Genomic DNA, 12,291 nt, shown 5'->3' with positions numbered 1-12,291 from the left:
TTGTGTGTGTGTGCCACAGATCCCTTTGACAATCTCACAAAACCTACGGACGACTTCTCAGAATGATTTCAAATTAATAAAATAAAGCACACAGGGTTCTAAAGGAAACAGTATACTGAATTATAATAAAAATGTTTCAAAACACAAAATGGTGAATATATGTACCCCTTTATTAATGCAATAATGAAATCTAGTGGTAGGTTGCATAATACCACAATTCTGAACTAGTAAATCATCTACTTACTACCAGCAGATGATAAATGATCTTTGGGGACCACACAACATCTATACGGGGATATGAAAATAGAAGGGAATTTTTTTTTTTTTTAATTCAATTTAGGTAACACATAGTGTAGTATTAGTTTCAGGGGTAGAGTTTAGTGAATCATCAGTTGCATAGAACACCCAGAGCTCATTACACCACCAAGTGCCCTCCTTAATGCCCGTCACCCAGCCCACTCCCCTCCAGCAACAGGAGAATTTCTACTGGTGACAGAGTCCCAGGTATTGCTACTATCATTGAGGGTTGGTGCTGTCATTCACTATAGGAGGCAGTGCTAGATTAGGGTTGGAGGTTGATGAAAATAAAGATGAACTTTTCCCCTTCCAAGTTCAGGGCCCTCAGAATTCTACCTGCGTTGAGAACTCCTCTGCTAGTCGGCCTTCCCCCGGCAGAGCACACCTCTCTGTCCCAATGAGGAAGGGGCCACCCAGGCCTCAGACCCTCTCCTGGCCCCACACCAGGCTCCATCATGGCCCTAAGGCTGTGAGGATGTGTTCCAAACAGATGGTGACCTCCACGGGGACAAAGGCTGTCTGGCTATCTTAGCCTCTCTCGGGCTCTGGGCCAGGCTTGTTGGCCCGGGGCAGACAATAAACCCACATCTGTGCAGCGGACTGCCAGCCAAGGGTGGCCCAAAGCCAAAGGCTGCTGATTCACACCTTGGCTGGGGAGGAGGAAATGGTGACGCCACTGCGTGGGTTTCTAGCTTTCTTTGCCAATGCAGTGGGCAGGGGGTCCATGCAATTCTGCTTAATTAAGCAGACTAGAAAATATTATCTTTGTGTGCTTTAAGGCAATGTTTCCCTTCATCTGCGGGGAGAGAACTGACTATACCCTTATATAGCCAATGATAGGCACAGAGCTGAGTGCAATCCTGGGAAAATTATTCCACCTTCCCAAGCCTCAGTTTCCACATTTGTGAAATGGGCTAATAATAGTATCCACGTAGTAGACATCAACTGTTTCCACCTGCCCCTCCTTCCAGCAACAGTACCCTGAATCTCCTCCAATGACTCTCTGACCGCTACCCGCAATTCAGGGGGACTAAGTATCCCAATATCCAGCCCTTGCCTGGCCAAAGGATGGTCAGGTGATCTGGCTGGGCCAGTCGGACTCTTTCTTCCTGGAGCGGGGCTCTTGAGTGGCCAAAGGCCTGAGGGATGGAGCAGCTGCCCACCTCTGGTGAGGCTCCTCCTCGCTGGGGAGCCCCAGCTGGCCAGGTCCTTTCCCCAGCCCTGTTCTGCTGGAGCTATTTTTCCATACATTCCCTACAGCCTAAGTTAGCCAGGTTCATTTCTGCCATTTGCATCTCACGGAGGTGCCGAGTGGATTCAGTGACATAAAGTATGAAAAGCCTTGGGCAACTAAGAAGCACTCAGATAAATGATACCTGTTCTATAAAAAGAATAAAAAATTATTATTAAGTCTTGCGAACAAAACAAGTCTGGAGTTATTTAATCCTTCCCAAACTTCAGAATCCTCACTGGCTCTCGCAACCCCCTCTAATATTTCCCTTCCCACCCTCCTGCCAGACTTCATCTTCATGATGTGCACATAGCTACCCTGTGGACAGGTGCTCTCTCTCCCTGCCACCTCCCATGTATTGTTTGTGCTCTGCCCCCTCCATTCTCCTGTGGAAGGCCTTTTACCCACCCAGCCAGCAGGAGGGCCCCTGAGTATCAGCTCCCCAGCTATTCCAGTGACTTCCTCTTGGACACCTCCAAGCCCGAGCCCTGGCCGCCCCGCCTATGTGTCCTGGGGCTGTGCCCATCTTGAGGGTGGGGCTCGTGCCTTCTATTCTTTTGTAGTTATTGGCCCACTCAGGAGCCCCTGGGTCCTTCCAGCCCCCACCTGCCAGGCTTCATCTGCATCACTCAAATCTCTCCTGCTTCTTTCAAACGCACTACATACTGGGGTTTCCACTTCTTTGTCTTCCTGTTCTCTGCCTGAAATTCCCTTCCCTTTCTCCACTTGCGGCACCCCTCCCCAGCTTTGTGATCAGCCTTGGGTCACCTCCGCCATGCTGCCTTGTCCAAGTCCAAGTTTCCCAGAACTCAAGTGCTCAGGCCTCTGCTTATTCCCCCAAGTTCCAGACTAGCTCTGAAACACCCCGTCTGCCTGTCTCTCTCAGGACACTGACCTCCTTCAAGTCTGAATTCCTGGTTTGTGTATCTGTAGATCATCCCTGCACTTCAAAGTGCCTGGCCCCTGGAAGGAACTGTATTTGTTCAGTGAATTCTCAAGAAACATTATCACTATTACAAAGTCCAAAGGTTCATAGCTTTTTTTTTTTTTTTTTTTTTAAAGCGGTGGTTTTTGTAGATTTGCCAGAGTACAGGATGCCTGGTAAAATCTGAATTTCAAATAAACAAGGAATAATTTCGTAGTCTAAGTATGTCCCAAATATCATATGTGTATCTGAAATTCAAATTTAACTGGGCGTCCTGTTAAATTTGGTAAATCTGGCAACCCTTAGCCCTGGGACAGCCTGACATAGGCCCGCAGAAGCAGGCAGCAGAGCTCTGTCCCCTGGAACACAATAGATGCACCACTAGTCCCTTCTCCCTTCACCTCCTGAAGAAGGCCCTGGGCTTGGGCTCACGGCCCACCTGCAGGTTTGCATCTGAGCCAGCAAGTACGGGAGTACGGAAGGAAAACACCCCATGGTTTGGTGAAGGGATGGATGAATGACGGACATGTGACAAAGGCTGGATCTGTGAGCTGCCGGGAGAGTCCCAGAGGAGTGAGCCACACTAGCCCCTGCCCACCGGCCTGCTGTGAGATGCTGAGCTTCCTGAGTCTATCACATCAGCCAGTCCCCATGTCACGGCAGAGGGCAGTGAGGCCAGCTCCACCCAGCATCTGGCTGACCCCACTGACAAGGGCTCTGGGGAGGGGACCACAGGACCCCAGTTTCTGAGCATTACCCCGGGGCCAGGAAGCTCCAAGGACAATTGTCCCAGCAGCACTGTCCTCAGGCATTCTGCATCAAAGCTCATTTAATTTGCAAAGCCACCAAAGCCACATACTTCCCAGAGGAGAAGGCTCAGGGCCAACAGCAAGTGAATGACAGAATCAGACTAGAACCCAGCCTCCGAGGGCAGAAGCCACGCTCACAACCCTGCAGCCACATGGCCTTCTTAATAGGCCTCATCTTCTCTCCTTTGGCCAGGGACGGATGCCCACGACTCACTGCTGTGCCCACCAGGCTGACATGGTACTGGGCCAGCGGCTCTCCTTCCTGCAGCTGCAGTGACCCACACAGCTGGCCTTCATCTCCAAGGGGAGGGAAAAACCTGAGTCACGCCAAGCAAGACCACTCCCCCTACCACAGCCCTTTCTTCCAGGGAGAAAGCATGCACCATTTGCCATCAGAATATGAGTGTCCTAGATGTTCACAAGTACCGTGAATGGTGCCCTCGGTCCCCTAGTACTTTTCCGGCAGTGTGATAGCCAACTGGCCTTCAGCTGACCCCCGTGCACCTCGGGGTAGGGTAACAGTGACCGCCTGAACACCCAGGGAGCGGGGCACAGGGCGAACCTCTCATCTGGATGGCCTTTCTTGTGCCCTGTGACCTCGGAGCCCACCGCAGAACTCCAGCCCACAATTCTTTCCAACCCTCCTCTGCAGCAGGCAGGCGTTAGGGGAGGGGGACCTGGACCCGCTGAGCAAGCAGCATTTTAACTGGGAAAGCATCTGCTCTGGCCTTCCCTCGAGGTATTTTAAACTCATTTCTTTCCACTTCTTAGGCTCTCATGCTGGAAAGCCACATCCAGAGACCTCCCTCTGCAGCGGGAGTGGGAGAAGAGGCTTGGAGGCCAACGCCTACCTGGCGAGGACAGGCTCTCTGAGGAGCTGGAGAATCCCACTGCTTTGGGATGGGACAGGGCAGCAGGATGTGGGAACCTGGCTGGAGCCACCCACAGCTTGGCACGGCTTCTTTTTGAAAATGAGCATTTGCTGTTTTTTTTTTTTTTTAAATTTTCACTAAAAACGAATCTGTGTTCACTGCAGAACATTTGGAAAACAGAAAAGCACAGAAGAGCAAAAAAAAAAAAAAAGAAAGAAAGAAAGAACATATTTTATCAGCTATATTTCTGTGCTTACACAGACACATATTTTCCTCCTTCATTTGTAATCAGGTGGGAATCAGCCCGAGCATGTTATTCTGCAAACAGCTTTTACTATTTAATATTCCCATGACAGAAGACAGAAGACATTTTTACCATCTTGATGGTACCCTCGTATGTGGTTAGAGTACATTTCATTTATCTTGTTCTCCACTGAAGGGTGTTTAAGTGGTTACAGACTTCTTACTATCATAAACGATACTATGTTTGTATGTTCCTAATATAGCTCGTAATGACGGAGCCCTGTCTATATGCTGGGCCCATTTAATCCCCCCAATAGTCCTATGAAATTGAACTGTTACTATTCCCAGTTTATAGAGGTGCAGAGAGGATAGATAAGCCACTTCTCTGAAGTCACACTGCTGGTAGGTGGCAGAGCAGGGATTTGAACCCACACCGTCTGGTGTGCTTTCTTTGCTCACCAGAAGCATGGAATGACACAGGTTCAAAGTCAGAACTAAAGCGACCCATAAGTAACTGGAAGCTGTGATAGCTCCATCCGCCTTTACCCTGAGCCAGTGCGGGAACCCAGAGCATAGGGAGCAGGCTGAGATCTGCTGAGGATGACCCATCTGGCTCCTTGCATCCAAGGGCCAGAGCCGTAAGGGTGGTGCCTGGTAAGGTCCACCGCTTTTCAGTCAGAAGAAAGCAACAGCCCCTAAAAAAACCCAACCTACCCAAGGGGCCTTAATGCCTACCTAATGCACTATTTCTCTGGGACACAGATGGGGTGTGTGACAAGAACCCATCTGCAGGGGAGACAGGAAGTCTGGAGGGCCCATGCCCGAGGCTGCAGGGTGTCCAGCCTGGGGCCGGCAGCCCAAGCATGCCTCTTGAATGAAGGAGCTTGGAAAACACATAGCATGGCCTCACAGCAGCAGGTAGGGAAGAGGCACAGATTTGGATTGTGGCTATTATTATTGTCCATGTTATTTTTCATGACTACTACCACTGATTAAGTGCCTTAAATACACGATGCATCAGGCTGAATATTGTAAGACAAGAGTTCATCTTCACAATCGCCCTACACTCATCCATAAGTCCTAGTATACCCTCCTGCCCTCATTTTACAGAACTTCAGGTAGTTTTCCTGAAAGGTCGCCCAGCTCAAAAGTGCTTCAGCCGGACTCAAAGTCAAGAATTTTCAGCATGAAGGAAATGTGCTAGTGGCTGGCCTCTATCCCTCCAGCCGAAGGCACTGAGTGTCTGCATTATCTGTAAACCACACAACAATTCCTCTCAGGCGGAAGACGCTGTACTCATTCTACAGATGAAGAAACTAAGGCTAGTGGTGGCGTCGGCCAAGGCCATGTGCATCCCCAACAGCCGTTTGCTGCCCTGCCCTGCATGTTCCTGCAAAAGAAGGGGGGCCAGGTAACCAGGGCCTGGACACAGAACGCAGCTAATTTGGGAAGCAGGTGCACGCTTTGTGCCAGACCACTGAGCCTGCCCGCCAGAGGCCTCCTATAGACCGAGATGAGAATGCTGGTCACACCTAGTAAGGGTGTGATCTACCCTGCAAAACCCAACAGCTCAAATGGCGACCCTGGGCTTCTAGCGCCTGGCAAATGAAGAAACGAGGTTTCAAGGCTGGTGGCATGGCATTTGCCACACCATCACTCCAGGGGCGCAATCAACTTAGAGCTTCTTGGGGTAAGAACGATGAGGGGTGCGGCTGCCTGCATCCAGGCTGAGGGAGCAGTGAGATGAAGGCAGGGCCAAGAGGAGGAAACTGGGGTCTAGAAGGCAAGTGACACACCCGAGGTTGCACAGGGGTGGGGTCATAGGGCTACTGGGCTGCCACCTGTCCTACACCATATATGCATCTGGCTCAGTCCCCATGCGGCCACTCCTTGCTGTGTGACTTTAGGTACAAGCCTTCCCCTCTCTGAGCCTCCAGTCTCAAGGGGAGAGTGGGAACGCCAAGGTAACCATCTGAAGGATAAGGATCTTGCCCATATAAAATCACACCATTTACTAGAAGACAAATAACTCAATATATTGAGAAAGGGGCAAAAGATCAAGCAGGCAATTCACAGAAGAGGAAATGTAAACGGTCGACCGAGACAGAAGATGCTCAACTTGCCGGGGAGCAGGGAGACGGAACAGCGCGGTGCGATCCTATTCTGCGCCCAGCCCCAGCAGATTGGCTTAAGCTATAAAGTCTGACCATGGGGGGGGTCCTGGAAAGGACACACAGCAAAGGGGTGCACAGACAGACACTGGTCTGCAGGATATAAGTGTCCCAGTGACCCCACCTCAGGTGCACAAGCAGGAAGCAGCTGCGCAGACCTGCACTGCTGGGACACCCTAGGAGTCCCTACCAGGAGCTAGAAGAAACAGTGCTATAGTCAAGTGGAATGTTAAACAGCAATTAAAATCAACGGGGGCCACATGTATCAGCATCGATCTCAAAAGGGCAATGTTTTTATGTAGTTCTAAAACATTCATGCAAGATTTGGGCCAGTGTTAAAAAGGGAAAAACATTAAAAGGTGCACAGGGCTAGGGGGCAGGAAGGGGACTGATTGCACACAAATCCCAGAGACCTTTTTGGGGGTGATGCAAATGTTATAAAACCACATTACAGTAGTGGCCTCATGGCTCTATAAATTCGCTGAAACAATCAGCAAACCATACACTTAAAACGAGTGAATTCTATGGCTTATAAATTAATACCTCAATAAAGCTGTGAGAGGGAAAAAAAAATCCTATCTAACAGCCCTAATAGTCTATTGTTTTAAAAAGATTTGAGAGAGAGAGAGCAGCAGAGAGAGAGCACTAGCAGGGGGAGGAGCAGAGGGAGAGGGAGAAGCAGACTCCCCGCTGAGCAAGGAGCCTGACTGAAGCGGGATTGGATCCCATGACCCTGGATCATGAACCTGAGCCAAAGGCAAGATGCTTCACTGACTAAGCCACCCAGGTGCCCCACTAATAGTCTATTTTTTAAAAGGACACAGGAATGATAAATACCAACTGTAGGACACCAATTTGTTTTGGGGAGAGGGAGAGTTAGGGAGGGTACATTAGGGTTTTGCTTCTGCTACGTTTCTTAAAAACCAAAAATAATGATCTGAAACAGCCAAATATGATTATCTGACAGAGCCGCCCGGTGGAGAGTTATTTCATCTTATGTATTCGTATATTTGAAATAGTGTATTAAAAAGTACCTACTTTTAAAAAAGATTTTATTTCTTTATTTGACAGAGATCACAAGTAGGCAGAGAGAGACGGAGAAGCAGGCTCCCTGCTGAGCAGACAGCTCGATGCGGGGCTCGATCCCAGGACCCTGGGATCATGAACCTGAGCCAAAGGCAGAGGCTTTAACCCACTGAGCCACCCAGGTGCCCCCCAAAGTACCTATTTTTAAAGGACTGTTGTGAGGACTAACTATACAGAGTTTGATCCAGTGCCTGGCCCACAAGAGGTGATCAGATTTCAGCTATTATGACTGCTGCTTTAACTACTACTACCACCATCGTGCTCCTCTTAACATCTAAAGATCTCAAGGCAGAGCAAGCCAGCACCTCCTGGCTCTTGCAGACAGGGTCTCTCTTCTGAATCCAAGGCTTCTGTATATCTCACTCCAGTGCAAGACATGGGGGTGATCCTGCAAAACCTCCAGGGAACACTTCCTCCTCCTCTCAAGTCAGAAGATAACCCAGCCAGGGAGGGTCTCCCCAGGGCATCACCCTAGAAAGCCCCCTTTCCATTCATTCCGAAAGCCCTGGGCTCCAGGCAAGGTGATTTGCTAGCACAGAAGGGGAGCAGCTCCCTAAGCCTTCGCTCTGCCAGCCTCTGACAGAGGGAGGCGGCTTCAGGGGAGCCTCTCCAAATCATAGTATCATTGATATTATCATCCACAACAATCCCTACCCAACGGTTGGGATCTCAGAGGTCCTGGGGGTTTCTGTCCCTACATTCTCCAGACCGGGCCTGTGGCTCTGCCCCTGGGCCCACTGATGACATCTGTGCCCACAGGTAAAGGAGGGTAGGGCGGGGCACGGCTGATCATGGAGCATTTCAGGTGTCATTTTGGGTGGAACTGGTGACCCAGCCCTGGGCTCAGGGGCAGTTCTCCACGACAGCAACAGTACCCGTGACCAGTTCCTTCCAAGGCAACTGGGTGGCAAACGGGTGGTGGCCAAGATAGCTGTAAATGGGAGAGGGAATGGTGGAAAATTAGGGGGTCTGGCTAACAGAATTCTCTGTAACTGATTTGTATATTCTAACACAGAGTTAGATTGAGGCAGGGGGTGGTGGGGGTGGGGGGTGTGATTTTAAACTTCTACGAGACATGTCAGGAGATGTTTTTGGTTGTTATAATTTGGGAGGGGGACACATTGGCACCTAGTGGGTAGAAGACAAAGAGATGTTGCTAAACCTCCTACAATGCTCAGGACAGCCCCCCACAACAAAGAAGGATCTGGCTCAAACCGTCAACAGTGTTGAGGTTGAGAAATTCTGTCCCAGACAGAAGGAACAGTATTTACCACTTGCAGATTGTAGAAGATGGAGTTCAGACAGCTGGTTCGACCAGTCTAAGGTCACACACACAGCACGAAATGGCAGAGCTCAGGACTGCCCAACTCCCCTTGCCATGCTTTCTCTCCAGGGTGGCTGGGTCAGGTTCAGAGAGGAGGACACCAAGTGGGATGAAAGCCTAGGCCCACACCAACAGCAGCTTCTATGCCCATTTATTCCAGAGTGGTGGGGTGGCCATGTCTTGAGAACAGGAGAGGGAGGCGCCGGTACTTTCCGCTGGGTTTGGGTCCCCTGCCATCATGGCACTACATCTGCCCTGTTTCTGTGGACGACTCAGGCTTCACTTTAGCTCATTGCCCCTCTTCATCTGGTGAACCGAAAGCTTGGTTACCAGGGAGGGAGCCACCTTGAGTCACAAGAGTGACTAAACCCACATGCAGAAAAACAAGTTTTTGGTGAAATCCCTCCGCACATGACTTTGGCACATTCCCAATCAGAGTGACATGGACACCACGGAGCAGGGAGGCAGGCTCACAAAGCTATGGCACACCAGCCCAGATGTCATATGGTTCCTTCCCTTAGGAAGTGGGCACCATCACCCCCCAGGTACAGATGAGAAAACTGAGTCTCAGAGAGGCTACATGGCCACCAAGTGGAGACCGAGATTTGAACCCAAATCCGTATTTTAAACTTGTCTCAAGGGGCCCCTAAAAAGTGATGGAAAGCTAAGCGAGATGTCCCTTAAAGCCGCAGAAACTTCAAAAAGCTGGCGGGGATGGATCTGACTAAGCAGAGGATGAAAAGCTTAGTCAGGGGGATCACCAATGATGGCAGACTTCCTGGTTCTTAAGGGGACTCTGCTTAAGGAAATTAGGAAGGTATGGATCTAGGAAGGGGTGTGCTCCAGTGGAACACCATTTTTGGGGATCCAACAGACTTGGACTGATGTCCCTTGCTCTGCCCGTGACTGTGACCACAGGCATAGGACCTCACTTTTCTGAGCCTCAGTCTCCTCATCTGTCAAACGGGCTCAAGAACTTCATGCATATGAACCTCATATGCATGTGCTGGGAGTGGAGAGGAGAGAGTGACTGGAAGCTGAGGCCGGGTTTGTGGTGGCTGTGTCTATTCTGGTTCTGCCAGCTCACAGATTGGGTGGGAGGCAGCATGGAGAATTTTAGACTTTCTCCTGTTGCCATGTTGGTGAAAACTGTCTTCATACCCAAAAGGCAACTCAGTTACACACTCAACAAGCTCAAACAAGAAACCAAGATTTGGCAGCATTTGAAGCAGTTAACCAAAAAAAAAAAAAAAAAAGACAATTCAGCTCCACTCTGGAATCAAGGGAAACTTCACTCTATTTAAAGATGCCACAGGTCCAGGAAATAGCTTCCCACCGCCTGGCTGAGGGCTGAATAACTGGCTGCCTCAGCCAATAACAATACCGACTCACACAGCACACCCTTTCTCGTGGAGAGTGCAGAGTGGATTCCGGCTATCTCCTTTCAGGATTTTATAGGCTATTCACGGAGGGCATGTAGATCTGCTTTATAAGAACGAGCCTCTTAAGAAAATAGATCCAGAGAAGACTTGCAGGGAGGCCAAGAAGCTGAATTTAGCCAGCCAACGCCCTTTGCTAGTCATTGTTCTACACTTCTTTGTTAGGATTTTTTCCCTCCCTCTTGCTCTTTTTTCCTTCCTGGTTAACTTCTCTGCAGCTAGGCGCTGCCACTGCCCCCTCTCACCACCACAGACACCATAGCCCCCTTCCCTCCAGGAAGAAGGCCTCCCCAGGGCCTCACTAGGGCCCAATATCCCACAGACGCAGAACCCCTCCACCCAAAACCTCTGAGGTGATCCCAGGGCCCCTTGAGCCCAGATTCAGGTACCTAGACGGCTGCAGAATCCATTTCCCATCTGGGGGTCACCGCCTGCCCTGGCTCACCTTTCAGAGGCAGGGAAGGCCTGAATGCATTCTGGAACCTGCAGCTTCCTTAAGCCTCAGGCTTCCCATCTGCAAAATGAGGCTGCTGGCCCATTTTCTCAAGTCCTCAGCAGCTCTAAACAAGATTCTCATTTTACACTGGGAGGTACCAGGAGAAAACTTTCCTACATTTTTAAACAGAAGTTATTGGAGAAAGAGGGCAGGGACTTTTTTTTTTTTTTTTTTTTAACCTTTTCACGGTGCAGGCACTCAAAGGAGCCATTCTCGGAGATGGCTCCGGCCGGATCCTCCGAAAGAAGAGAGCCAAACTTGGCGATCCCCAGAGGGGCTACCTGTGGCTAGGCACTGCGGGTCTTAGTGCCTCTGGACAAGGAGGAACCCGGCGGGCAGCCTGAGAACAGGAGCTTCTCTCTGTGTCTCTCCTCCCCCCTCCCCCTCTTTCTGTCTCTCTGTCCCCTACATTGGCTGGGGCCAGACTTTTCCACAGACGGGCAGGAGGAGTGGTGGGGGGGAATAAGGGGGAGACGGAAAGGAGGAGAGGAGCTGCGGAGGGGCGAGCAGGGGCGCGAGGCGGTAGGACGGGAAGGAGGGGAGGAGAACCGGGCAAAAGAGAGGAGGGGGAGGGGGAGGAGCTGGGAGAGACCCGGGCACGCCGCAGTAGGGCCAAGGGGGGAGAGAAGGGGAGGGTGGGGAAAGAGCAGACGGTTCGGAAGTTTTCAGAACCCAGGGGCTCTCGGTCGCCCCCGGCGGGGCACGGACTCGAGGGGGCGTGGGGGCCGCGCGGCACTCACATAATGCTTGTTGGGCACCCGCCGCTTCTGCACGTCCAGCACCTTCACCTCCACGATGCTGCGCCGCGGCGGCATGGCCGTCCTCCGCGGGGCCGAGCGCGGGTGCGGGGGGCGCGCTGCGGCGGGCGGAAAGCGGGGGGCCGAGCGCTCTCGAGAGCCCCGGCAGATCACGGGCCGAGCACGAGCCGCTGCCGCCGCCGCCGCCCTTCGCTCCGCGCGCCCTCGGGCCGGGCCCGCCGCCGTCGCCCGCCCCGGGCCCGCCCCCCGCGCCGCCGCCCCGCCTCCCTTAAAGGGCCCGGCCCGGTTCCCGCCTCCTGCGCGCGGACCCGGCTGGCCCACGTCCGGCCTCCGCCGTGCCTTTGTCCCGGCGCCCTTCCCTGGCGTCCGGGGGAGGGGACGGGCGCGCATCCGCTGGCCAGTCACTGACTGATCGGTGGATTCATTCCCGCACTCGTTCAGCTCAGGAGCCGCGGTCCAGCGCCGGATCTGAGGGCCGGGCTCCCGGGTTCAAATTCCTACTCTGCCGCTATCTATTCCGTGGCTTTGGGCAAGTTGCTTCACCTCTCCGGGCTCAGTTCCTTCATCAGTAGAACAGGTCTTGTACGACCACCTGCCAACCAGGACTGTCCTCCCCATGTGAAGATGCATGTGAAGCCAT

At 51.8% G+C, this 12,291-nt stretch overlaps 1 protein-coding gene across 1 annotated transcript in view; it reads right to left on the bottom strand.

Moving 5' to 3' along the window:
- Window positions 1-11,832, bottom strand: part of SH3PXD2B (SH3 and PX domains 2B) — a 99,695-nt gene extending 87,863 nt beyond the window's left edge. Inside the window, exon 1 of the mRNA XM_045999922.1 lies at window positions 11,634-11,832. Within this exon, the coding sequence (XP_045855878.1) occupies window positions 11,634-11,708 (75 nt within the window). The 5' untranslated portion in view covers window positions 11,709-11,832. The remainder of the gene's footprint in view (window positions 1-11,633) is intronic.
- Between the last annotated feature and the right edge of the window lie 459 nt (window positions 11,833-12,291).

Source organism: Meles meles, chromosome 3 (genome assembly GCF_922984935.1).
Source record: "Meles meles chromosome 3, mMelMel3.1 paternal haplotype, whole genome shotgun sequence".
Lineage (NCBI taxonomy): Eukaryota > Metazoa > Chordata > Mammalia > Carnivora > Mustelidae > Meles > Meles meles.
Note: the sequence above shows the minus strand (reverse complement) of the source record. Positions and strands in the feature narration are given on the sequence as shown.